General features: G+C 42.3%; 1 protein-coding gene across 6 annotated transcripts in view; it reads left to right on the top strand.

Moving 5' to 3' along the window:
* The window catches only part of LOC117452311 (rho guanine nucleotide exchange factor 28-like), a 45465-nt gene extending 23299 nt beyond the window's left edge, over positions 1 to 22166 (top strand). For 2 of the 6 annotated variants that reach the window (XM_034090852.2, XM_034090856.1), the window contains 30 exons: positions 3155 to 3276; positions 3430 to 3812; positions 4505 to 4679; positions 5177 to 5288; positions 5492 to 5572; positions 6517 to 6559; positions 7491 to 7580; positions 8166 to 8289; positions 9033 to 9177; positions 9444 to 9499; positions 10352 to 10409; positions 10960 to 11080; positions 11667 to 11797; positions 11912 to 12052; positions 12416 to 12666; positions 12745 to 12870; positions 12960 to 13077; positions 13846 to 14100; positions 14186 to 14262; positions 14369 to 14547; positions 15148 to 15245; positions 15347 to 15532; positions 16055 to 16186; positions 16314 to 16447; positions 16527 to 16574; positions 16692 to 16796; positions 16871 to 17035; positions 17405 to 17656; positions 20586 to 20955; positions 21134 to 22166. In XM_034090852.2, the coding sequence (XP_033946743.1) occupies positions 3155 to 3276; positions 3430 to 3812; positions 4505 to 4679; positions 5177 to 5288; positions 5492 to 5572; positions 6517 to 6559; positions 7491 to 7580; positions 8166 to 8289; positions 9033 to 9177; positions 9444 to 9499; positions 10352 to 10409; positions 10960 to 11080; positions 11667 to 11797; positions 11912 to 12052; positions 12416 to 12666; positions 12745 to 12870; positions 12960 to 13077; positions 13846 to 14100; positions 14186 to 14262; positions 14369 to 14547; positions 15148 to 15245; positions 15347 to 15532; positions 16055 to 16186; positions 16314 to 16447; positions 16527 to 16574; positions 16692 to 16796; positions 16871 to 17035; positions 17405 to 17656; positions 20586 to 20955; positions 21134 to 21324 (4469 nt within the window). In that variant the 3' untranslated portion in view covers positions 21325 to 22166. The remainder of the gene's footprint in view (positions 1 to 3154; positions 3277 to 3429; positions 3813 to 4504; positions 4680 to 5176; positions 5289 to 5491; positions 5573 to 6516; positions 6560 to 7490; positions 7581 to 8165; positions 8290 to 9032; positions 9178 to 9443; positions 9500 to 10351; positions 10410 to 10959; positions 11081 to 11666; positions 11798 to 11911; positions 12053 to 12415; positions 12667 to 12744; positions 12871 to 12959; positions 13078 to 13845; positions 14101 to 14185; positions 14263 to 14368; positions 14548 to 15147; positions 15246 to 15346; positions 15533 to 16054; positions 16187 to 16313; positions 16448 to 16526; positions 16575 to 16691; positions 16797 to 16870; positions 17036 to 17404; positions 17657 to 20585; positions 20956 to 21133) is intronic. The other 4 variants (XM_034090854.2, XM_034090858.1, XM_034090853.2 and 1 more) reach the window with 3 other exon arrangements.
* The last annotated feature ends 9 nt before the right edge of the window (positions 22167 to 22175 follow it).

The raw sequence follows: 22175 nt of genomic DNA, 5'->3' as shown, positions 1-22175 counted from the left end.
TGATTTGATGTTGCAGTAAAACTAACCCTACAATACACAGTAGACGGTGTAACGTGACTTTGTGTCTGTATTCGGGTTCAAATATAGTCAAATGTTTCCATGCGAAACTAAGAGGATCCAGAAGTAACAGAATAACAGGATGTTTTGTTCATGTTTTCCAATATTTTCAGGCTGTTGTAAGTAACTTACATTACACTAATGATGCTGTTCTAGAGATACTTCATAACTCTTCGATTGATGTGGAGTGTGTTCTGTATCCTGCAGGGGTTCATGTTAAGTCTATATCTTCTCCATATCGTTTGTTGTGGATGGAACCGGGCTCATCTGGTGTCCTCATCAATGTCTGCTTGAGTCCCTGTTGAGTCTCAGATTTATTGGACTCCCTGCCTACAGGAAGCACAACCAATTGTTGGTCTGATTTACTTTTTTGCTCCCACTGCGGTGCCGGCAGCTTGGAAACTATGGATAAACTATGGATTCTTTTTTTAACAAGAGATGTTGAGTCTGGGTTTAATATCCGCTTGATGAGTTTAGGTGGAAACAGTGGTGCCAAAGACATGTTTTATCACCGCTGGCATTGTTTCAGGCATGGCTTGGCCAGGGTAAGAAGAGACTGTCATTAGGAACTTAATAATATAACTGAGCTAATGAGGATGCCTCCTCGGATTATTGTGAGGAGTGCTGCACGATTTCTACCAGTTGCTTATGTAATGAGAAGTTCATTTTTTCCAGTGGATGCTTTCCACATTGTTAACTCTCATTTTCTTTGCTGCTTTTTTCTCATTTATAATGCTGTCAAACCCTTAAAACACTGAAATGTATTGCAATCCATATCTTAGTATTTTTTCTAAGTCAATGATCAAAACTACAAAAGAATTACACAAAGTTAAAATAAACTAGATACAATCCCTTCAGTAATTCAAATGATTAGGTTAACAGTACTGATACATTAATAAACTGTTATAAATGGTACAATAAGCGTGTGCAAGTTAGTGCCTTGAATTGTGTGATGTAGGTTTCTTAGTCCTCTTCATTAGGGCCAGGTGTGCTTATAAATACATTATCACTATTGCAGATGGAGCCTCCCAATTGTCAGGGATACAGATGTTCAAATTCTCCTTTTAACTAACTGTTAAAACTAACTAACTTTATCTTAGCATTTAAACAACTCTTAGTCGATGTTGGCTTTACATTTTTCTTTCAGAGTTCATGTTTGATCTTTAAACAGCAGTTGATACAGCGTCACACCTGAAGCTCCGAATAGTTTCTGTTATGGAGCTGCTGTTCTAAAACCTTAATTTTCAGTAGTTTATTGCTGGTTTAAATCTTATATTTAATTCCACATTTAGTTTTATTTAGGACAGAGTTAATGTTTTTAATTTAAAAAAACAAATGCCGATATAAAGAGGTACAGTACAGCGCTGCACCATCAGTGTCTGATTTATTAAAACAACAACCTTGTAACTGAGAAACACTTAAATGCTACATTTCAAATGTTTACAATCCATCACTAAATTCATGGCAAACCAATTTTAACATCATGCAATAACACTAAGATGACATTAGTTGCATTGAACTGATCTTTTTAATAAGTTGTACTTACAATGTAGTGAGAAACATGGGCTTGTGCTTCACTGAGGATCTTTGGCATTCTGACAGGGAAACGGCAAACTGCAGTTATTACACTTTGCGTTTTGAGATATGTGTAACTCTGTTAATATAAAACCCACACTGCTCAAACTTCCTTACTTTTCCTAAAATTGGTATATTTGTATATTTATTTATTTTGGGGCTATGGGAGGGAATGAAGAGAAAAAAATATATGAGCATTTTATGAGCATGGGATTTTGACCCCTCATATAAACATATGCATTGTCTAGGTCCTTTGATAAGCAGGCATTAACTAGAACTAGCTAGATCTGATAGATTTGGACATAAACACGAGTGAAGTCTAACCGGACGCGAGAGAGAGATCGGAGAGCAGATCAGCTGCTGCTGACGGAGAATCGGAGAGCAGATCAGCTGCTGCTGACGGAGAACACGCAGCTCTGCATGTTCACAGCTCCGCCGCTGCGACGGATTGTTGAGCCGAGCCAAGTACACTGAGAGTTAGACCTAACACACTTAGCTAGTTTATCTACTCTGGGACTAGCTAAACTAGTTATACATATATGTATTCTTTACTGTCGGGTTACTTATTACAGGTTCAGAGAGCTGCACGAGACTGACGGGCTGTCAGGAGAGGGAGAGGAAAAGAGACCACCCCGTTTATTTCCCCCATTTTATTATCCAGAATTACTTTAAACCTTTGAATAAAGTAGTTAATCTACTATTAGTAGTTTGTTTAAATGCATTAATTATGTTTGTTTTTTTCATTATCATAAAATAAATCTCACGTACCCCCTGCAGTACTCCAACGTACCCCTAGGGGTCCGCGTACCCCATTTGAGAACCACTGCTTTATACTATATACTGTATAGTGCCAATCATATGTATGGACTTTACATTTACTTTAACATTTAATTGATATATGAGTTTAATTTATGTATTAACCATCTCTGCAAATTGATTCACTGTAAGAATTATTGTTTGTGAATAATTTAATTGTCCAATTAGGCTAAAACAATAGTTAGCTGTGTTGAATGAAAGCCATCAAAGGTTTGTTGTAATGAGTTCTGTGGCAAGTGACCTACAGCCTACCTGTAGGTTGTTTTGGAACCTGAAACACTTTCCAAGAAGTTGTGTTGTGGAGAAGCTGTGTTTGGTCCAGAGCAGCGTCCCAGAGGGGGCCGTGTGTGTTTTGAGAGCAGGACTGTTTCCCCCTGCTTAAAAAGCACAAGCAGGCTGCTGCTCACAGTGCCTCTACTGTGTTGAAAGGGTTCCTCTCAATGCTACTGTGTGCTCACCGGGAGTTATTTCCACTCCCTGGCTGTATCGAAGGCAGGGTGGGGAAGAAACATGCCAACAGATGACCGCTCACAACTCCATGCACACCCATTCACGTGTGTGTGCAAAGAGAGAAGCACACTCTTAAGGGACAATGTCATGCAACTGCCCAGGATGTCTATTTACTTCCTGTGTTTGTGAGAAAGTTCCTTGGTGTTGCTATGGAAACCAAATATAATATTGAAAAATCCCCTCTCTCTCTCTGTAGAGAAAAGCCAGTCCATAGGGGAGAGCCCGGCCCGCTCCCCCACACTGGCTGCTGCCGCCAGACTGTCAGCGATGATACATGGCAAAGACAGGGTGTACTCTAACGCCATGCTGGTGGACCAGGTGAGTGGCCTGTTTCTTTCTAAGTCGTGTTTATACAGAGATGTACATCAGTTATATAGTTTATGACGTTATGTCATGAACTGGTTTATGATGTCAAATGTTGCATTACAGGAGCTACAGATCAGCCTTCACTTACTCACTTTTCTGTTTTAGGTGGATGAAGCTGACATTAAATACCGCTCTCCCGGGGAGGAGGAAGGGAGCCCTGCGCCACATCTTGGCAGCCCGTGCTGGGACCCCTTCTCCATGACCCCCCCTGACTCAGGGAACTGTTCCCAAAACCGGCACCCGTCCTCACCCCATAATGAGGAGAGGGGAATTCAAGGCCCTGGCCTGGAGAATCACAGGGAGCCATCCCCTCGCATGTCTCCCCCATGTCCCTTTGCTTCCTCCCCGTCTTTTCCTTCCTCCCCCCTGACTTCCGCCTTCCGTATGTTCGAGGGAGCGCAGAGGCGTCAGACGCAGCCCGGTCTGCCAGTTTCTCCTGCTTTGAACCGCAGAGGATGCAGCTTGACCGAGACGAGCCGGGGCCTGAGGTAGGACGCTACTTAAAGTGTGAGCTATTATATTTAATTGCATAACTTTAAAATGTGACTGCCCTTTCAACTGGATGAGTTGCGTTGAAATTAGAGAACAAACAAGCTTTATAAGGGGATTCCTTGATATATGGAACAATACAATCATGTTGTTATTTTCCTGTAACTAACCCATTCTTACAAAGTATCTATCATCATTTCAGCAAAATACTTTCATGAGCTTTTTAGCAGTAATTGTAGTCTGTGAAGGTGCGGAAAGTGACAGGAAGCCTGGACACAATTGAGCTGTTTGTGTGTTGAAGTTGCTAAACATTCCTTCCAGTTCCTCAGTGCTGCAGGATCTTCTCTGTGAGCACTGAAACTGGAAAGCAGTTCAAAACCTGATTAAAGATTGTACCATGATCAAGATCATCTGCACCTATCTGTACAACATTGTGACATCATCATAGATCTGAACAAAGTGTTATATCTTAAACTGTACCATAGGAAGCCTTTTGCCTAATCCTGTTGAAAGATGTAGCAAAGATCTTTCACTGAATGTTGTGTGTGTGTGTGTGTGTGTGTGTGTGTGTGTGTGTGTGTGTGTGTGTGTGTGTGTGTGTGTGTGTGTGTGTGTGTGTGTGTGTGTGTGTGTGTGTGTGTGTGTGTGTGTGTGTGTGTGTGTGTGTGTGTGTGTGTGTGTATTAAAACAGTCCCAGTTTGGAGTGTGACAGTGGAGAAGAAGACATACTGGGATATTCCTACCCCTGCTCGTCTGTAAAGAAGCAGTCCATCCTGCGTTCCAGCTCAGGAGAGGAGAGGGACTCTTTCGACACATCACCAGACTTTAACCGCACGCTCTCTGACAGCACAGACACGTCCGCTAAGGTACACCATCACTAAACATGTAGTATTACACATCCAACAACAGTGTTTCTCTCCATGCATGGGAAATCACGGGTGGGCAGAGACAGGCCAACTGCAAAACTAACCCTCCTACTAAAACACTGCCTTTATGACTTAATTACCATTTTTGTTTATTCTTACTGATAGACTACTTCTATAAACACAATCAATTGCTCAAGAGGCATGATACAGTTTGACTTTCTTTCATTTAATTATCATTATTATTATTAAACCATTTTTAGCAGCAGGTTTTATTCTCTTCAATATATATAAGAAGCACACTAAAACACTAAAAACGAAGTTAATGCAATGTATCAGACACGACCTGCCCTACAATCATCAGTAGATCATCTCTGTCTGTCAACAGCTCAATAATGTGAACAAAAAGGTCAGACAAATTGAGTTGATCTGTTCCCGTTCACAGAAATGAACCTGCAAACGTTTGCTTACTCATCTATCTGATCCTCTTCCTCGCCCAGAACCCAGAGAAAGCCGAATTTCGCCAGCGCTCCTACTCCTACTCCTCCCCCAAAGCGAAGCCGTCACGGCCTCTGCTAAACCGAGACGCAACCATCACTGACCTGGCAGAAGGTGAGTGACCTCTGACCCCTCTGCCCTGTAACCTCTCTGTTCCCTGGAGCCAGCTGAACGGACACATGTGCCACATGTCTAACCGGGAGGGGGGGGACCAGACAGGTGTCATAAATCAACTGAACCTCTATAAAGTACATGTGTGTTTAATGTCAGCTCCAGTACTCGTGTGCAGCATTAAGACCATGCTTTGTCCTGTGTAGATGGTGCATTCAGCAGCAGTGGTCGTTCTCTACTTCAAGCTTTATCTCTCTCTAAATCCTTCTCTCGTCTCAACCAAGTTAGTAAGTACAAGGGCCGCTTCAAACGGCCCACGCTGCTGGGTGGCTGCTGAAAACATTACAGTGTGTCTTTCTGCTCTTTCTGGTTAACCGTGGGATTAATTTGTGATCATCAAAAGCTACAGGATTAAAAGGCATATCTTGTATATTTAAACTTCTCATGACCCAGTGTAATTAAAAGTGTATTTATGCAAGATTGAGCAAAATGATTGAATTACACTTGTTTGTTTGGTGGAACCAAATACTTTTCTAAGTTTTGATTTCACACAATTTTCAAAACAATGATGTTTCTCATTGTGGCCCAAATTGTGCAGCCCCTTATCTGTGGTGAGATTTAGTTTCTATTGGCAGGTTCACTGTTCAATCCACAAACCACTCTCAGAGAAAACATTCAATTATTCATATTTTCAATATTTTTCGCTAAAAGATCAATATCAATCAATAACAGACTTTTCACTCAGCTTAATGTCAAGACTCTTTTATACTGTATGATGACTGAGAGGCGGAGGTCTAAAATATTTAAGACACTTTTAATATCCTGGGGCTTTGGAAAGATAATTCTCCATGTAACTCTTATTAATCATTCTAAGGATTTGTTTTCTACTCAATTAATCAATCAACAACTTTATTAATCCCGCAACGGGCAATTGGTGAGTGATCCGCTCTGCTTCCACGTTGGTACATATTGTGTTTCTATCTTTGTTTGGATTTTCCATCTTTGGTGTATTCTGGGTTTGGGCTAAGAATAACCTCTTTGGTCTTTCTCTGTAGGCGTTTGCTGGATCCAGACTGTTTCAGGGATTCTTGTATTTGCTTCTAACATAATTCTAATTGGATGATGTTTTATAACACCCTGGGCTAATTCACTTAACACCTACACTGCTGTCTTCTCATTCAGAGGCATTTTTGGATACTCATTTGCCTGTCCTTGTTTCTCTACCTTACAGAGCAGAGAGCATTCACCCTGACTGAGACTGCCAGAGAACAGAGGTAAAACCACAGTGTGTTATTTCAGGAGTTAAGGGGGAGGCCACCCATTGCTTTGTTCTTCCTCCCTCTTTAGTGTCGACCAGCAGTTAGAGATTGGTCAAAATGTGCCTACACATGTTTATGTGTGTGTTTTGATGTGTATGTGTATCTCCGGTATTAAACCTGTGGTCGGGGTCTGAGTGCGCAGGATGTGACATACTTCCTGTTTCAAGGCAGAGGCCAGAATACACTCTGATTACAACCTCAAAATAACCCTGAGTAAACAGCAAAACTCGCCTGCACTCCAGGCCTCAGAAACATTTCCAAAACACCTCAGTGATCCTGAATGTGCAGTATGTTCATATGGTAGTATGTGTTTGGGATTTAACAGGAATACTACATTTGCTTTACAACCCTACCATTTGACCCATTTGCTTATTTTGTTTTCATTTCATAAAAAACACAATCCATATTCATTTTTGTTTCATCTCACTGCCTCATAAATGTATCATGCGCCAATACATTTTGTTTGATAATTGCCATGCATTGCTAACAGAGGAAACATTTTAGAAGACCACATTAGGCAATTTGATTATCATATTACATCACGGCATTATTGTATTAGAAAAGATCATATTAATACAACAATATCCACAACACCAGCCTTATCAGGCACTAACTATGTATTTCCTTCATAAAATGACAATACATTCAATGTTAACAAAATGTGGATGTGTCCACTGGATAAAACATTCTGATGTTTACTAAATCCGTATGTTTCACAAACATCCATACGACTCTCACGTGTAGTCATTTGACTTTTCCATACAGCTTTATTTGACCCAGAAATGCTTTGTAGACTCATCATAGAAGCCACGCATATGTTAACATTGTGAGTCTCCTGACGAGCCGAGCACATCGACCCGCTCTGAGGTGTGTTATATCCATGCAGGATTTTGGGTTTCCGTAAGCGGGCCCAGTCAGCCGAGGAGGAGAGCAGCGCTTCGCTCCAACACCTCACCCTCACAGAGTTCCTCAAAGAGTACGTTGTCACCAGAACGCCCTCACAGCCATGCATGTGTGGCTTAACTCATTCTAACCCCGCCGTTAAACTATTCCCCGACGCAACCTATTAACCACATGGATTCTTTGATATCTGATCTGATATGTGAATCCTCAGAAGTCGATGACATTAACTTCTTGTATGTCATGTTTCATTGCATGTTTCTCTTCTTTACGTTGTGTCACCTTTCAGACAAAATGTGTAATGTTACTAGTACACTAGTACTGTTTAAATAGTTGACACATTATCAATTGCATCTTGCCAAGGTCATACTATAAATACCATCCACTAGAGTCCATAGAGATTTGCAAGCATGCCAAGCATGTTGTTAAGAGTAATAGTATGTCGACCCGTGGTCCTGGAACACTGTCTGGACAGTCTTTTGTTCCAGCATGACACCAATGTACCGGATTATTTACCTCTACCTAGTATATTAAAACTACAAAAAGAACGAGTTGTTTTATAAAGAGTGTGCATGTTGGGCATGAATGCCGCAGTCTTTTATAGGCAAAATGAGGGTAGAGGTTGTGATGCGTGCTCACTGAAATGTTCACACTGACACAGGATCGAAGATGAGGAGTGGGATAAATACATAATCCCATCAAAGGTCGAGTCAGAGAAGTACAAAGTCAGCCGGACCTTCAGCTTCCTCAAGAGCAGGATGTCCAGCACCCGGAACAAAACCAAGGTGAGGCGACACAGTGGAAGATGGGATTCCTGCTGGCTAAGATTTAAAATGCCATCAGTTAAACTTTCCTTGAAAAAGTAGTAAAAGTAGGAAGGCCTCCCAGAGTACTGCAGTAAAAGGTTTAGCACCTCTCAGACAGGCCAGGTCAGAATTCCTCTGCTGGGGAGCCGTTGTCTGTGTGCGGTGCCTTTATTTGGCCATGGAGAAGATTCCCTCTCCTCAGGTCTTAGCAACGGGACACAGTGAAAATATCCTCTTACATAATGCGTATACCCCCCCTCCAGCTAGCATTAGGAGCCAAAACACATTCCATAGTACGCTTTCAATCTTATTAACACGTGTGTATGTATCCAAGAATATTTTTCCATGTATGTACGAAGACATGTGATGCACACAAAAAGTCAACAAACAAACATACACTTTCAGACTTCCTGGTCAAGTTGATAAGAAAATAAACAGAGCACTATCACACACATGCACAGAGGAATTCCCCTAATGCCCCCCTAAGGATAGAGCACCATCAAAGCAGACGTCCCCATGGACTTTAATAAACTAAACATAAATGCTCACTCGGGGCCCTCTTTATCTCAGCTAACTCCACGTTAACAGGTGCTTTTCAGCCAGAAGATGACCGCTGCTCAAGTCTTGTTATTTCTACTCTGGTTGTTTGCATGGTATTGTTGGATTATCTGCAGTTAATGTCAGCTGTATGATGTTTAAAGTATTTCTGACTTTTGTTTTAGGTGAAGGGCAAAGAGGTGAAGGAGGGAAAGGAGAAGCCAGGAGCGGCTAACGGACACCAGTTTGTTCCTGTGTCTCCCTCCGGTGCCGCTCTCTGTGTGGCCTGTGAAAAGTCTGTTTCTGGGAAGGAGCTGCTGCAGTGCTCCAGTAAGTATTGTACTGTCAGTACTGTTGTTGTTTTACGTCCTGTGGTGGCTGAACTGTTTAGAGTTTGAGTAAATCTCTTCGCGCATGCTGCCTTGATGTTCTGTTTAGCAGAAGTAAGTCTTCTTCCTCTCACAACGTAGGCATTGATCATGAGGAGCATCCCGATTTGACAGCCATCTGGACTCTGAGTCCAGAGATGTGGTCATTTTGTTTATTATCCGTTAACTGATGAAATTAACTGGGATTTCATTTGTTTTTGCCTGCAGGCTGTTTCCTGAATGTCCATAAAAGCTGTCGAGAGTCTGTTGCCGCCTGCGGAAAGGTAACCACTAACAAAACACATTTCATTTCATCTCAAAACCCAAAAGCAAAAATAATGAATTATTAAAAATAGTTGAATTGAAAACACATCCTCTTAAACAACAACAGTTTTGTAATTTTATGGTTTTCTTTTTTTTATACGTCTAATTATTTCATTGTAGTGTACAATAATCGATGCCATTTCATTTACATTGCAGTATCACAGTACACTCGTCACTCAATTTTAAGGTATTTGCAAGAATGACAAGAGTTGTAAGTAAGCTTATTTGTAGATGTTGCGTGATTTTAATTCCCAATTTATCAAATCGAAATCTGGAAGTGCAAAACTAAGTGCAGTACCCATTTTAAATATTTAAAATCGGGTTGTGTTTACATATGGCTACTAGCTTGCAGACTGAATCAAATGACATCACATACTGTATCTGTCCAAATTGTTATGGCCAATTTTACAAATTTGAAACTGTGTACCGGCCATGTCCAAAAATCTGAGACGCGTGCTGTGTGGCAGCAACCTCCGAAGGTCAATTCAAGCTTTTGTTGCAGGTCATTCCCTCTGTCTCCCTGTGTTTCCTGTCACACTCTGCTGTATGTCTTTAAAGGCAAAATGCCAAGAAAATAAATATATACTGAAGTAGAGGCAGACTTAGAGGAAGGAAAAATACATTCCAACACCTAGTGACAAAGGAACTCCTGGAATGTGTCTCAAACTGAAAATGTAAAACAACACTATGTCGAGTTTAATGGTTTTCTTTGGGTATGAATTGACTGCATTTGTTGTGTTGCAACTACAACAACTTAATATTCCAAGCACACTATGATTTACAACTTTCGATATGATCATGTGTTTCCTCAGAAGCCACAGGAGAGGAATGCAATGCTGATGAAAAGCAAGACCATGTCTCTCCCAAACAGTGAGTCAGAAATGACAGCATGCCCCCCCCCCCCCCCTTCCATAGCGTCCTCCTTTGGATTTTGACTCAGTTTGTACCTGTCCTCCCTTGTTTCTTCTGTAGTAGATTAAGAAAGCCATTGCCCCCACTCTCCCCTCTTCCCTGCTGTTCTTTCCTTGGTTAGAAGACAACAAGTTAAATAGTAATCTAGCTCAGTGGGGGATCTGGCTTTTGAGTGTTTCTCTTGCATTGACAGGATCATGTTATTCCTGAAAGTAGAACGCTGTGTCTTACCTGTCTGAATGTTTGATGTCTGACCAAAGTGTCAAGGACAAAGACAAACAGCTTCCATTCCATTACAACAATATTGTCTCAGCTGTAGCCCGTATGCCAAGTTCAACATTGAAAGATGAGGACCTCTCTACAGCTTTATTATTTTGTAACGGTTATATTCAGTGATACATCCAAACAGAGCATGATATTGTCTTTTTTGTATGGTATTTGTGTAATGGGAAACATCTGAGGTGGGATTGATTCCTCTTCCTGCTTTTTTTCCTGGTCTCTCTTTCAGACTCTGTGAAAGAAAACTCTCAAGCTTTCTCCTCTTCCTCTACACTTCCCACCACAACCAGAGAGAGGAGAGAAACAGTCGCCCCTCTCTCCAAAAGCCTCTCCATCTCTATCGACACCAGGTAGGATTGTTAACACTATACATTTAAATATCCAACATCCATATTAATGTGGATCTAATCCACCAAAATAAATTGATTAAATATACATTTCAGTGGGCTGAAATGTATATTTAATGCATATAATGTGTATAATTCCATATATAATAATAATAAACTTCATTTTTATAGCAACTTTCATGCTTGACGCAGCCCAACAGAGTGACAGAAAATGACAATAAAAAGTGAGGGAAATAATTAAAAACAAGGTATAAACAAACAGACGGTTATATCACTGAACCATCAAACAATAAAACATGAACAGTTATACTACTCAAAAATGACAATTCCCCAAATTATAAGCCAAATTAAAAACATAGGTCTTTAATTTACTTAAAAAAATTCCAATTGAGGAATTGCTGTTCTCCACCTCAATTGGAAATTAGGGAAACACTGAATACTTCCACAGCTTTCCACAACATATCAGCGAGGTTCGTCTTCAGTCCCCAAATGCTGAAGAACTCATTGGTGAAATAAGTAGCAAATCAAACTAAGCTTGCAATCATGCCCCCCATTGGAAACCTTATGAAACGCATGTTGCTCTGTACAGGCGGCTGAGTGATGCAGCAGGGGCGGACGCTGAGTGCGGTGTGACAGCTTGCACCAACAACTCGTTGTCTGATGAAGGAACACCTGTCACAGCGAATCCCCCGCCAACCGAACCGCCAATCACCACGCAGGGTGAGAAGGACAAGCCTGCATCATTACTTGTCACACATAACATCGAGAATAACTGTGATGTGATGTGATGTGATGTTTTTTAAATGACATTGCTCCTGATTTGTGTCCCTGCAGATGTTGATGCTCCTCCTCTAATGAGCGACCTGTCAGCTGAGCTGCTGGGGCTGGATGTGGAGTCCTGGAGTCTGGCCGCCAGTAAGGAGTTCTGCAGGCCGCTCGACAGGCGCACCACTAAGCGACAGGATGTTATTTATGGTGTGACATTTCTTCCTAATAAAGAATTTCTTATACGCGTTATCATCTGTGCATGTATTTTTAAAGATGGTATTTTTACTGTTAGTCAAACCTAACAGGGTGGAGCTCTAGAATCACAACAGAGAGGACTTAATTGGAATTGATATAACATTGCATTAATACACAAGTACAAATGATGTACACTGTGGTTTAAGTTGGAAGCCCACAAAACATTAGATTCATATTTATGTATGTTTTTCCTGGATAATTGTTTGGAAATGATTTACTCAAGCAATTATAAGGCCATTTTCACATCTTGTTGTTTCACTTGAATTCAGCAAATCATTAGTGTACATAAGTTATCCCATCATCACTCCGATACAGAGCTGATGCAGACCGAGCTGCACCACATCCAGACGCTGACGGTCATGTCCGAGGTGTTCAGGAGAGGCATGCTGGAGGAGCTGCAGCTGGACCTGGACTGCGTGGCCCGGATCTTTCCCTGCCTGGACCCCCTGCTGCTTTTTCACAAAAACCTCTTCGGAGCCCTGCAGGAACGCAGACAAGCTGCAACGCAACCTGAGAACCCCCGGAATTACCTCATCCATCACATTGGAGATATTCTGCTTCAGCAGGTTGGTCAAGATGGATTCATGTACTTTAACACATGCAGATTAGCTTCTAAAGTTAACCTCTTATGAACTCTTTCTCAGTTCTCAGATGAAAACGCTGAGAAGATGAAGCAGGTGTACGGAGAGTTCTGCAGCCATCACACCGATGCCGTCAATGTTTTCAAAGAGCTGCAGCAGCAAAACAAAAAACTGCAAAACTTTGTCAAAGTAAGCTCCTGCGTTCTGCAGAAAAGGAGAGTAAAACAAAACATTGGATTGCGAATGTACTAATTTTGGGTTAAACTCTCTGCTCACAGCAACAGAGCAATAACACTCTGGTCCGGCGGAGAGAGGTGCCAGAATTTATCCTGCTGGTCACTCAGCGCATCACCAAGTACCCTGTCCTGCTGGAGAGGATATTACATTACACTCAGGGTACGTCAGCTCTACTTTGTCCTTCACAAAACCAACACAATGTGCAACTCTTACATTGTTTTGCTCTTGCAGAGGAAAGTGTCTCAAAATCCAAGTATTTGCTGTAACAATGCATATTTCAGGCCAGTCCAGAAGTACTTTTGCTTGACAATGACATGAGTGTCATACTGCAAAAAGGGAGGATATTTTACAAATCAGATTGCCCTCTTTTTTTAGTGCTAGCTGATGTTTCTGTTTTTAAAAGCCTGTTTGAGAGATATTTTCTTTCCATGACTAAATGAATGGATGAAACACTCAATCCTATCTGTATACTATTTGATATGTAATCAGAGAGCTAACCTCTACCGAACATTTCTCTATATATTCACACCTATGAATAAAGATGAAATAAGATGTACTTTATTAATCCCATTTCTTTTGTTCCAGCAGCATAAAACAAAACAAGGCATTGCATAATAACAATTCTAAAATAGAAACATCTCAAAATAGAAAAAGAAATAGAAATAAACCAGCATTAGAGAGTAAGAAGAAATACACAGCTGACCGTGAAGCTAAACACATCTATAAACTGTCTGACAAATAAAAACTCTATTGAAGGACCAATTCTCTGTTGGCACAATATAAGCAGGCTTTGCTTTGTGAGAACTATATAAGAAGCCACAATGTATATTTTAACAAATTATTTCACCTTCTGCCTCTTTGAGCAACTGTATGTTGTACAGGGTCAAATATTATTTTAATGTGACCCTTCCATGAACTCTTTCTCAGAGGGAGGTCAGGAGCACTCTGACCTGTCGAGGGCCCTGGCTCAGATCCGGGACATCATCGCTGCGGTGGACCTCACTGTGAATAAGTATGAAAGGTGTCAGGAGATGCAGGAAGTGCTGGCCCGGCTGGAGAACAAGAGCTTCGCCAAGCTAAAGAACGACAAGGTGTTTCGCAAACAGGATCTGCATAGCAAACACAGGGAGCTGCATTATAAAGGGCTGGTCTTCTGGAAGACTGCCACCGGGCGTCTGAAAGGTGTGTGTGAGATCACCTGTGCCACAAAACCTTCTTAGTTTAACAGACAACCATCCTTCATTTATTTCTACTTCTCTGTTTTCAGATACTTTGGCTCTGCTGCTCACAGACGTTCTGGTTTTCCTTCAAGAGAAAGATCAACGTTTGGTATTTGCTGCCGTGGTAAGCCTTGACTTGTAGAACTCTTTGAAATGAAAAACATGATCCTGCTGCCTATACAGTTCTGTTCCTCCATTTCCCGTCTTCATGGTTTTATCTGCTCCTCCAGGACCAGAAGCCTCCTGTAATCCCTTTGCAGAAGCTCATTGTTAGAGAAGTAGCCAATGAGGAGAGAGGAATGTTCCTCATCTCCGCCTCCTCAGTGGGACCAGAGATGTATGAAGTTCACACCACCACTAGAGACGAGAGGAATGCATGGATGAGACACATACGAAAAGCTGTAGAGAGGTGTGTGTGCGTGTGTGTACGTCAAGTCAAGTTTACAGTGTGTCTTTGTTCAGGTATGCGCATTTTTAAAATTCTACTTAGAATCTCTGTGTGTGTGTGTGTGTGTGTGTGTGTGTGTGTGTGTGTGTGTGTGTGTGTGTGTGTGTGTGTGTGTGTGTGTGTGTGGTCTAGCATTACTATACTTGTGGGGACCTAAATCTGTTTACATAGTCACGTGTGGGGACTGGCTTCCCTTATGGGGACAAATTGGAGGTCCCCATAAGGGGAATCATTACTTTTAGGGTGAAGACTTGGTTAGGATTAGGATTAGGGTTAGGCATGTGTTGGTTATGGTTAAGGTTAGGATAAGTCTCCAGGAAATGCATGTAAGTCAATGTAATGTCCCCTGAAGTGATGTATACATGGTATGTGTGTGTGTGTGTGTGTGTGTGTGTGTGTGTGTGTGTGTGTGTGTGTGTGTGTGTGTGTGTGTGTGTGTGTGTGTGTGTGTGTGTGTGTGTGTGTGTGTGTGTGTGTGTGTGTGTGTGTGTGTGTGTGTGTGTGTGTGTGTGTGTGTGTGTGTGCGTTACTCATTATCTAACCTACTGGTTTATCTTGCAGTTGTCCTGAGGAAGAGGAGGAGGAAGAGCACAGTGCTGAGACAGAGGAGGCCCGGCGGGTAGCAGAAGTGAGAGTTCAAAAGATCACAAAGTTCCAAGGTGAAACTAAAGATGTACATTCCATCTGTAACCTGTCTTTAAATATGAAACATGACACTGCTCTATAACCAAGTCCTAATCTCGGTGTTTGTTTTGTTTAGAAACCCTGTTGAGTCAGGACCAGCAGATCTGCAGCAGCCTGGAGGAGAAGTTGCAGCTTTATGCCGAGCTGACAGAGTTAACCCTGTGTTCACCAGAGCCTGTACTGCAGCGCCATCTTCTGGTGCAACCTGACGCTAACACTGTGCCGCAGGCCTCCTCACTGCTCACAGCTGCACTCAGAGAAGGTGAGAAGGCTGCTGTGGTGGTGCTAAATGAAGAGATCTGTCTAATGGTGCTGCTTAACGTGATTGCACCATTCACATAATGTATTTACGGTTAGGATACATCTATTATGGTGAGCAGACTAAGTCAAGTCCATATGAGGAAAACCTGCGTCAAACACCCAACACAGCTAACATTGTTGAGTTTTTCAGCCTAATTTGAGCTTTAATCCACTGAGTTAGAGAAAAGTCCTGTGTTTACATGAATTTATTTTAATCAAATGAGATGCAGAATTTCAAAGTATGTCAGTACTGCCTTTTAACAAACAGATAATTCACTTTTCTTGAATAAGAATTGTCTAATAGACCTCTTAACTGAAAAATAATGATTCTGCATCATTATAACATTTTAGAAAACAACATAAAAGTGCTGAAAATTAATAAAAGTTTACTATAACACTATTGTACACTGCAGGTTTATTTTATTGTCATTGTTGGTTAGCATTTGTTCACATTGAATAATCACACGCTTTTCTTCTGCTGCAGCGGAGAACCTGATCACTATGCTGCAGGCTCGTGACGGCCTTTCAGTAAAAAGTCAGAGCTCTCCGCTCCGAGGACCAGAGTGCTTCAGCTACAACAGCCATGGCAGCAGCATCCAGGAGTCTCCCTCTGAGCGTGGGTCTCACACTCACACCGTCATTCTGAAAGTCTTTTGAGACCACAAACTTCTGACATTTTCATGGATTTGTTATTGGATCATTTCTGCAGTTAATTTCGACTACTTCTTGTTCCATTGCTACAGCGGATTATCTGAGCACCCTCAGTTTGAGCTCCACCTCTCTGGGATCAGACAGTGAGATGACGGGTCTGGACAACGCGGTGTGGAGCTCTGCTGTCGAGCTGAAAAAAGGAGACTCCAAAGGGACACTCTCAAAGGTTCCAATACCAAATAATAACCATGATAATACAATATATATGCATTATTGTGGCCCGCTAATAACACTGTTTTCTGTAGGTGTCAGAGAGCGTTCATGGTCTGACTCAGCTTCTCTACAGTCTGCAGGTGAGAAGACACACAGTTGTCAGTAACTGTAGCTGAATGCAACAGTAAATATTTGGCTTTTAAAGGACAGGATTATGAACTGGAGTGTGATCAGGTGTCTCCTCTTTGTGTTGGCAGGCTGCTGTTACCCTGCAGGACAGCTGCTGTGAAGTCCAGAAACTCCTTCTCCAGGAAGGAGAAAGACCTCAGCCCCGAACCCTCTCATCCCTCCAAAACAGTCTGGTATGTATCAGTATAGTGTTTTTAAGAAGACCAGGATTGAGTTGCCTCCTTAACCCATTGCTGATCTTTTCCAGGAGCAGGAGAAGCAGAGAAGCCTCGATAAAAAGAAAGAGGATGTGGAAAAGAAGGGTTTAGAGAGGAAGAAAGAAGAGGTGGATGAGGTAAAGAAACTCCATGTGAAGCTGAAACAGGAGCAGCAACGCTGGGACAAAGAGTGTCTGGTTCGAGAGAAACAACAAGTAAGCAATTAGCTCATGTTCTGAACTAGTTCTAATCATTTGCAACACATATACTTGAATTTCTTTCATAAAATAAAACATGTTGGTCCATCATAAATATTGCCAAGCCATGATAATCCCAATACATGTACACGAGTGAGCCAATTTGTACTTTTCTTCCATCGAGCTGTCATTGGTTTTGTGTTTAGCTAGGTGCATTATTGAGAACAATACAGACAAATAAGATCCTAGTAAGCTTCTAAAATGTTATAAGTGGACCCTTTAACCGTGCATAGCTAATAGTAGTAATGGTATGGCTGCTGTAATGGTACTGTATGAACTGAGAAAAAGACATAACAGAACTCTGCACTGTTGTGAATGTGTTCCCAGTGTGAGCAGGAGAGTGTGCTGGAGCAGCGGGAGCAGCAGTGCCTCCTGGAGGCCGAGCGGCTGCGCTGCGAGCGAGAGGAGCTGGAGGCTCAGCTGCAGGAGTACCAGCAGAACCTGGACCGCCTGAGGGAGGGCCAGAGGAGCGTGGAGCGGGAGAAGGAGCAGATCGAAGCCCAGCAGAGGCAGCTGCAGAGGTGTAGACACACCCGCCAGAGCAGCCTGCCTGTCAGCATACCGCTGGACGTATACAAGGTAAGAAAGGAACCTGGCCAATATGACAAAATAAAAAAAACCGTCTTGCTTCTGTATGTGGCACTTACTTTTAAAAGTTAATGAACCTCCATGATTCTTGCTATTTTGAGTTTGCATCTTCATTGCACTTGAAAGTCGCTTTGGATAAAAGGTAAATGATATGTAATGTAATGAAGTTGGGGGGGTGGAAGAGGAGGATAAGTTGAATGGAAAGGAACATTGTTTATGTAGATCCGAGCATTAATACCGCAAAAAAAAACAACACTGTTAAGTAAAACATGCCACCTCAGAACGTCCATAACATTCATCTGTTTGCAACTTATATACAGTGGGGCAAAAAAATATTTAGTCAGCCACCAATTGTGCAAGTTCTCCCACTTAAAAAGATGAGAGAGGCCTGTAATTTTCATCCTAGGTACACCTCAACTATGAGAGACAAAATGCGAAAAAAGAATCCAGAAAATCACATTGTCTGATTTTTAAAGAATTTATTTGCAAATTATGGTGGAAAATAAGTATTTGGTCAATAACAAAAGTTCATCTCGATACTTTGTTATATACCCTTTGTTGGCAACAGGGCCGCCCCTGGCCAACTTGGGGCCCCAAGCGACATTGTGAGATGAGGCCCTCCCCCAACAAGACAAAACATGCTTATGACAAACTGATATTTCTTAAATCTGTATTCTAGTTCCCTCTGTCAGCAATGTATCAACAACTACACACACATTTCTATCAGTATTTCTCTGTGTTGTGGTTGACATGATGATGACTGTTAGGAGGGAAGAGGCTGAGCATCACCATGAAATGTGCAAATTGACATAAAAATGAATTAAAAAAAATGCTCCATGTTTTTTAGGCTGAAAACTTTAACTGTTATGTAAGCCAACTAGGCAGACAGTTTATCACTCTTCCTCCTGTACATTAGCAGATAAAAGGCATCACATACTTGAATGAATAAAGAATGCTGGAAATAACTGCATCTCCATTAGCCTATATGCTCTGCAGAGACTGCCTTCTTCATGTCGTGAATTGCAGCTGATGTTTTAATATGGCAATTGGCAATTTGACTTATACAACATTCGCAAGTTGTACATTTGACTCATACAATAACCCACCTTCGAGTGATGCTGTAGTTTCTTCATGTTTTGTTTTTTTCCCTCTTGCTTGCTCTGGACTGAAACTGTCTTTTCACCGACATCTCTTCACCTGCATAGTGGCCGTATCAAAGTTGTGATTGGTCAGATGTCGATTCATTGCAACGGTGTCAGGTTACAGACGTGCTCCCCTTTGTCACCTCTCACTCTCGCGGGGGGTGCGCGGAGAACTGAGCACAGCAGCTGAGGACCTCTGGGTGAGGCCCCCTGCGCAAGGCGGGGCCCCATGCAGCCTGCGTGATTGGCCTGTAGGGAGGGGCGGCCCTGGTTGGCAATGACAGAGGTCAAACGTTTTCTGTAAGTCTTCACAAGGTTTTCACACACTGTTGCTGGTATTTTGGCCCATTCCTCCATGCCTATCTCCTCTAGAGCAGTGATGTTTTGGGGCTGTCGCTGGGTAACACAGACTTTCAACTCCCTCCAAAGATTTTCTATGGGGTTGAGATCTGGAGACTGGCTAGGCCGCTCCAGGACCTTGAAATGCTTCTTACGAAGCCACTCCTTCATTGCCCGGGCGGTGTGTTTGGGATCATTGTCATGCTGAAAGACCCAGCCACGTTTCATCTTCAATGCCCTTGCTGATGGAAGGAGGTTGTCACTCAAAATCTCACGATACATGGCCACATTCATTCTTTCCTTTACACGGATCAGTCGTCCTGGTCCCTTTGCAGAAAAACAGCCCCAAAGCATGATGTTTCCACCCCCATGTTTCACAGTAGGTATGGTGTTCTTTGGATGCAACTCAGCATTCTTTCTCCTCCAAACACGTCTAGTTGAGTTTTTACCAAAAAGTTCTATTTTGGTTTCATCTGACCATATGACATTCTCCCAATCCTCTTCTGGATCATCTAAATGCTCTCTAGCAAACTTCAGATGGGCCTGGACATGTACTGGCTTAAGCAGGGGGACATGTCTGGCACTGCAGGATTTGAGTCCCTGGTGGCGTAGTGTGTTACTGATGGTAGCCTTTGTTACTTTGGTCCCAGCTCTCTGCAGGTCATTGACTAGGTCCCCCCGTGTGGTTCTGGGATTTTTGCTCACCGTTCTTGTGATCATTTTGACCCCACGGGGTGAGATCTTGCGTGGAGATCGAGGGAGATTATCAGTGGTCTTGTATGTCTTCCATTTTCTAATAATTGCTCCCACAGTTGATTTCTTCCCACCAAGCTGCTTACCTATTGCAGATTCAGTCTTCCCAGCCTGGTGCAGGTCTACAATTTTGTTTCTGGTGTCCTTTGACAGCTCTTTGGTCTTGGCCATAGTGGAATTTGGAGTGTGACTGTTTGAGGTTGTGGACAGGTGTCTTTTATACTGATAACGAGTTCAAACAAATGCCATTAATACAGTTAACGAGTGGAGGACAGAGGAGGCTCTTAAAGAAGAAGTTACAGGTCTGTGAGAGCCAGAAATCTTGTTTGTTTGTAGGTGACCAAATACTTATATTTACCAATTAATTCATTAAAAATCCTACAATGTAATTTCCTGGATTCTTTCCCCCCATTCTGTCTCTCATAGTTGAAGTATACCTAGGATGAAAATTACAGGCCTCTCTCATCTTTTTAAGTGGGAGAACTTGCACAATTGGTGGCTGACTACTGTATATCAATATTCCAATTACTTGTATATAGACTATTCTGCACTATTGTATCTGTTTTATTGTGTTGCACTGTTGGAGGAGCCTGTGACCTACGATTTGAATTGTCTACACTGTAGCTATGTACGAATGACAATAAAAGCCTTGAAACTTGAATCTCATATTTTGTGTTGTTTTAAAGTCCCAGATGCCCAGCCACAGCCGCTCAGGCAGTCTGGATGCAAACAGCTCGGTGTTCCAGAACGAGGCGGTTTTACTGGCCTCCCTCCAGCAGAACCGCCTCCACCAGCCCCCCAACAACAACCAGCGCCTGCTCTCTGCGCCCAGGAGGAGCCAGGACATCCCTCTGCGAAGCTCCAGCTACACCGCCAACCTGGGCCTCAGTGCCAGCCTGTACAACAGCCTCAACACTCTGCTGAGCCAGGCCCACAGCAAACAGCCCGCGGAGGGTCTCACATACCCCAACTACAGCAACCCACACGCGGTCCCCCGGCCCCTGAATGTCCCCTTCAGCAGCAGGATCACTGCACAGCCACAAATGACCAACAACAGTGAGTGTTTTCCTATTCCTGCAGGTATATAGTGGACGGCAAAACAAAGACGTGCAGCTGTCTGTCGCCGCCCCCCAGCAACATAGCATGTGTCCATCATAATGCTGTATGTTAATCTCATCTCAGTTCCATAACCTCCCTCCAAATCACGATCTTAAGCTTTTCTTTCTTCTTTCAGCAGACTTCAGCCAGTCGTTTGACAGACCATCCCCGGGTCCCTGGAGGTCAGAGGTCACAGGTCACAGACTTTATGAGGACGGCTACTCCTCGTCTCCCTCTCTTACCCCCCTCCTTCCCCCACAGGCCTACCTCTCTCTTGAAGGACAGAACGGGGAGGAGGGAGTCGAGGAGAACATTGTTTATCTCTGAGAAAGAGCAATGCAAGCTGCCTGAGCTAACTGGACCGAAGATAATATATCTGTTGCTTATATGTGTTTGTGTATACGTGTGCATTTGTTTTCAAAACCTGAATAATCAAACAAGGGAATAGTTGCGGGGAGGGAGTTTACACAGATACAGTATTTGTGCCTTGATCAGTGTATGGGGGTGGATATTCATTATTCTCTTCCTGTGTCATGAAACCATTGTGCCTTTCTGCAAACAAATTCTCCAGCTCTGATACTTGCACCCCACGTTTTGACTTCCACTATGATTCCGTTTAGTATCCGTTGAACTTCGTTGATGGAAGAGGTACATTTAGTGCCAACACTGGGACTTAAAGTACCAGGATATCAGGACACAAGTATTGATGTTGTTTTCACATGAGCACTTAAAAAAAAGGAATTATTTGAAAAGCCAATCGAGCCCTTCCCCAAACTATAACAGAGTGCTATTATTTCTCAATATTTATAAGGGATTGTGAGCATCTTGAAGACATAAAAGTAAACTGACATTATTGTATAAATAGTAAATATATGTATATTTTTATTGAAAAGCTACCTATGCACACTTTGATTGAAGAATAATTTAAATTCTTCTTTTTTTTCTCACTTAAGTGCCAACAATCTTGCTATCTAATACTGAAAGTGATGTCTGTAAAAAACGGCTGTATGTTTTCTGTTCACCACCTTTTCTGATAATTTATTGTGTGTAAATTGCTTCATGCACCGTCAACGTTAATAATATTTTGGTTAGGATACGTGTTCTCTTGTAATCGCTGTAATCAGAATTGTGTTGTGCCATATGGATATGCTATAAAACTGTCAAACATCTTTGTGTGT

The sequence above is a fragment of the Pseudochaenichthys georgianus genome, chromosome 9 (genome assembly GCF_902827115.2).
Source record: "Pseudochaenichthys georgianus chromosome 9, fPseGeo1.2, whole genome shotgun sequence".
Lineage (NCBI taxonomy): Eukaryota > Metazoa > Chordata > Actinopteri > Perciformes > Channichthyidae > Pseudochaenichthys > Pseudochaenichthys georgianus.
The sequence above is the reverse complement of the archived record's forward strand: the minus strand, read 5'-3'. Positions and strand labels throughout refer to the sequence as shown.